The following is a 4,536-nucleotide window of genomic DNA, read 5'->3' on the forward strand; positions in this document are numbered from 1 at the left end:
CTGTGGGGATTAGTTTTGTCATTCTGCTAGGCTTAAAATGAACCCTCCTAAAGGGAAGCCCTCACTGCCATCAAGAGAGAAGAGCTGGAGTTGGAGTGAAGCATATCCTTGGACTCAAGATCCCTGTGCTGGACCCCCTTGGCTGACATGACTGGCTAAGACGACAGGCCGAGATGGCGGTAGCAGTGAAACAAAGAGGCATGGACTTTCGGCCCATGGAGCAAGAAAGCTGAGTGCCTTTGGGCAGGAGACTTGCTGGCAGAGTGGGGTGCACCCAGGTTTAACTATCTGCAAAGCTAAAAGAGCTTTGTAACACTTGCTGGAGCAGGACAGAGGCCAGGCCCAGAAGCCAAGGGCCAGAGAGGTATGCATCAGGTCATGGCAGAGGAGAGATAGTCCTGATTGCAGAATTGTATCCTGAGAGCCTGAGAGCATTCCTGAACCTGAATTGTGGCCTGTTACTTCCCTAATAAACCTCAAAATCATGAGTATTGTCTGTGAGTTTTGTGTAGCCATTGCAATGAATTATCAAACCCAGAAGAGAAGTAGTGAATGCCATGGGAGGGACAGTTGGTGTGAGAATTGTTAAAAGGTCGAAGATTGGCAACATGTCTGGCCTCGTAGGAATAAGCCTCGGGCTGCTGATGGTGATTCTGTCTCCCTCTCATGAGACTGGAGGAGGTGAGAGAATGCCCCCTCCACTCCCTTTTTGCAAAACCAAAATTAGCACATAAGCATGAAAACATCAAAAGTTCTATACATTTAATTGCAAGAAAATATAAAATTCAAATACAAATTCAAAATCAACCCCCAAAACAATTTTTACTGAAGCTGATAAAGAATTAATATGGTTAAGAGTTCTTACAAGTCATAAATCTACAAAGGGCCTGAAGTTTGGACTTTCGGGAAATGGTCTTCCATCTGATAGAATGCATGGGGGATTCTGCAGTAAGCCTAGTGGGCAGAAGGACAGGGATCCAATCTTCAGAAGTCATTTCTCTTTATGTAATAGGGTCCAAAGGGTTCAAAATCTTTTGCCATTTTAGAAACTTGACATCCTTTGGTTGAGTTTATTGGCATCCTTTTGCCAATCATATTATGTCAGTGACAACCACACAACATGTCAGTTATTGAAACAAGTAAATGACAATTCACATTAGGAAAAAAGAGTGACTATCAACTATATAGGAGTTCTGGTGGTGGCCAGAGGTCAGCTGTTCAAACCCACCAGACACTCTGTGAGAGGAAGATGGGCCAATCTACTTCCGTAAACCCAATGGGGGTCGTGTTGAGTAGATTAGACCACTGTGCTTGAGGAAAAATGAAAACTAAAAATAGAAAGCTTTTCTTCATTCCTCTTTCTCCTCAGACAACATTATAATCAGGTATCACACTATATAAAAATGTATAAAAATCATGAAAAAGACATTGTTTCTACACAAAATTTACTCAGCTAATATTTACAATCTAATAATACCCAGTTAATTACTTATTACAGAACAAATGTGCAGTTTATCTCTAATCATGGCTAATTAGCTGATATACACAATTATACAATTATTTATAATATAGAATTACATTTATAATACCAATATACAATTATTTATATCCTCTAAAATAATAATATCCTCTAAAACCCCAGAGTTATTTAGTTGCAAAGCTTATAAAATCTACAAAAATTTATTCAGCTACAAAGCCTAAAAAAGAAAAAGAAAAAAAAAAAACCTGATACAATCTACAAAATCTTTCCATTCTAGAATATAGTGTCTCTCCCCCGGTCCTTCTGATGTTTCTCAAGGTCAAGTCTCATTCATCTTTCGGAAAATTTCTAGGAATTGAGTTTCTCATGGACAGATTCTCAGGGGGAATCCACTCCCATCTTCTCCAGGTAGTTCAGGACAGAAAAAAGGACGCAAAGGCCCCAAATATGATGGTAGACTGTGTGTGTAGATTAGGGCATCATTTCTGATATCAAAAAACTTTACTTCTTCCATCTCAACATCCAGGAAAATTCCCACACGGTGAAGGCTGGAGCTTGCAGAAATTCTGGTCTGTGGGAAGGAGCTGCTGTAGATTGTGCCTGCCTTCATGCTAATGATCCAGAAGCCATGCTCAGAGGATAAACTGTTCTTCCCTCTTCTGTCCACAGACTCCTTGCAAACACCCAGAGACCATTCTTTCCCTTCTCCCACTTCTACCTCCCAGTAATGGCAGCCAGTGGAGAAGCAGGGTATGCCAAGGACACAGGTCATGTGGGTAAATCTATTAGCATCTTCCATTGGGTCATTGCAGATCTTCCCACAATGAACGCTCCTGAGGTCACTGGAGAGGACAAGTAAGGGATTGGCGGTAGCTGCATCCAGGGTCACATCCTCTCGGAACCGCAAGAGTTCATCACTTAAGTGTAGCTTTTGTTCCAGCAGGGGGCCGTGCTGCTTAACGAGAAATGTCAATGCTGTCATTTGCCATTCTTCCAAAAGAGGTTTCTCAGTTATTCCTCGACACATAGGGCAGATCAGTATGCGCTCTTCCCTTTTTCGAGTCCAAGTTTTAATGCAATCAAAGCAGAAGGTATGTGCACAGGACAGAGAAAATGGTTTGGAGAAAAAATCCAGACAAACAGGACAAGTCACCTCTGCTTTCAGGCTCTTGGCCATGGTTCTTGAAGGTCAGCACTGAACAGAGCTAAAACCACTCTTTCTTAGCTTCTGGAAATGATCAGGAGCCCTGGGAATATGATCTGCTCTTTAGTATTCAGGTTATATCTGAAACCACATGTAGAAAAAGATCCTAAGTTAATATGAAAAGTGGACAAAGCAATGCTGGCTCTTTCAGAGCTGATGGTGTTCAGACAACAGAAGTTATCCTTTCAAAAGGGCAGCTTATCTTGTCTGAAAACTTCTAGGTGAGAGCTGAGCTGAACTGGGTCTTTATTGGATCTAGGAGTACAGTTCCACCTCTAATCAGTATTCCTGCACTTCAAGAATCAAAGAATTTCCACATCTAAATCAACCATAAAAAAAAGAAAGAAGAGCCAATCCTACTCTACCCATCACATACAGGTGACTATAAGTGATCCCCAGAATTAAAAACCAATTACCATCTAAGGAAAACTAACAAGATCCACACAAAATGAACTGCCGTTTATAAAACCATAGAATTTTAAGGACAAAATACGGTTCTGATTAAATGCATGAAAGTTCTCTTGGAAAACTAATCAAGACTTAAGTAAATGTGAATAAAAATAGCATTGGTGTTAACAACTCTAAAATGATACAGAAGCAAAAAGCCTAAAAGGCATTCATGACAAGGCAGTCTTCCACCAGTTACCCCTGCTGCTGCCAAAGCTTAAGAATCGTGGTTGTACCTAGAGCTTCCCTCAGCTTTACAATGAGGCTTCCTTACTTTGGATAAGCTAACTCTGACATGCTAGGCATGGCTGATTGAACCAGGTGAGCCAATGACCCAAAGACAGCCTGTCTAGTCAATGATTGTGAGGGGCTATGCATCCATAATCCTTCCCCAAAAAAAGCCTACACTGAGTAACTTTTGGTTTTGGTTACCTAGTGCCGCTCCGACAGGAATATACCACAAATGGAATGGCTTGAACAAACAGGAGTTTATTCTCTCACAGTTCGGGAGCTTTAAGTCAAAGTTCAAAGTGCCAGGTTCTAGGGGCTGGGTGAAAGCCCCTCAACCTTGGGCTTCAATTCTGCCTCCTACTCCCAGCCCACTGAAACTAGAGGCTTTTCTTCACTCAGATAGCGATTGGCTGCTGAGACTTACAAGCCCAAGGCTGATAAGTAAAAGGGCACAGTCCTGATGTTACCAAACCACACAGCAGACCATTAATTCAAGTCCATCGGAAGTCTCAAGGTTGGCAGAGTGTGGCAGGCTGCTGAACAACATGGCTACATGCAGGGTTCAAGTATGCCATAAGCTGGAGACCATTCCCAAAGCTGTTTGTTGTATACAGGAAGGAGACCACATATCCAAAGCAGCTACTCAGCTGCTCCAAAAGATTCCACCATGGAGTAATTACCAAGCTCACCATGGGGAATAACTACATTCAGCTGCCCAGCCACTCAACCAGCCCCAGCCAAGTTGACACACAAACTTAACCACCATGCTTAAAAAAAAAAAAAAATTGTTACTAAGAATTCAAGAATCACACATTCAGTTGTGAATGAATTAAGATTCAGAGATAGAAATAGGTGCAGTTAATAATACTAGAGACAGCAACACAGAATTGATTCCAAAGGATCAAAAGCAATTTAATTAAGTAACTATAATGCAATGAGGAGCTCTGGTAGCATAGTGGCTAAAGCACTTGACTGCTAACCAGAAGGAAGGACTCCTCGGAATGAAGGTTGGGCAATCCTACTTCTGTAGTGATACTGCCTCGGAAACCCAAGGAGGGGTTGCTATGAGTCAGGGCCGACTCGACCGCACATAACAACAACAACAACATAATGCAATGATTAGATTACAACTAAATGTGGCAAGTAAACTTAAACTTTACCGAGGAAAGTCTTT

At 41.8% G+C, this 4,536-nt stretch overlaps 1 protein-coding gene across 1 annotated transcript; it reads right to left on the minus strand.

Moving 5' to 3' along the window:
- Positions 1 to 1,844: 1,844 nt before the first annotated feature.
- On the minus strand, positions 1,845 to 2,657 carry RFPL4B (ret finger protein like 4B). Its single transcript, XM_007959168.1, has one exon. The coding sequence runs from the start codon at positions 2,655 to 2,657 to the stop codon at positions 1,845 to 1,847; it is 813 nt and encodes a 270-aa protein (XP_007957359.1).
- Positions 2,658 to 4,536: the final 1,879 nt, after the last annotated feature.

Source organism: Orycteropus afer, unplaced genomic scaffold (genome assembly GCF_000298275.1).
Source record: "Orycteropus afer afer isolate SDZICR_OR568_19922 unplaced genomic scaffold, OryAfe1.0 scaffold01707, whole genome shotgun sequence".
Lineage (NCBI taxonomy): Eukaryota > Metazoa > Chordata > Mammalia > Tubulidentata > Orycteropodidae > Orycteropus > Orycteropus afer.

Bases quoted from the DNA above. Each gene is read 5' to 3' on its own strand.
- RFPL4B (XM_007959168.1), bottom strand. From the start codon at position 2,657: ATGGCCAAGAGCCTGAAAGCAGAGGTGACTTGTCCTGTTTGTCTGGAT.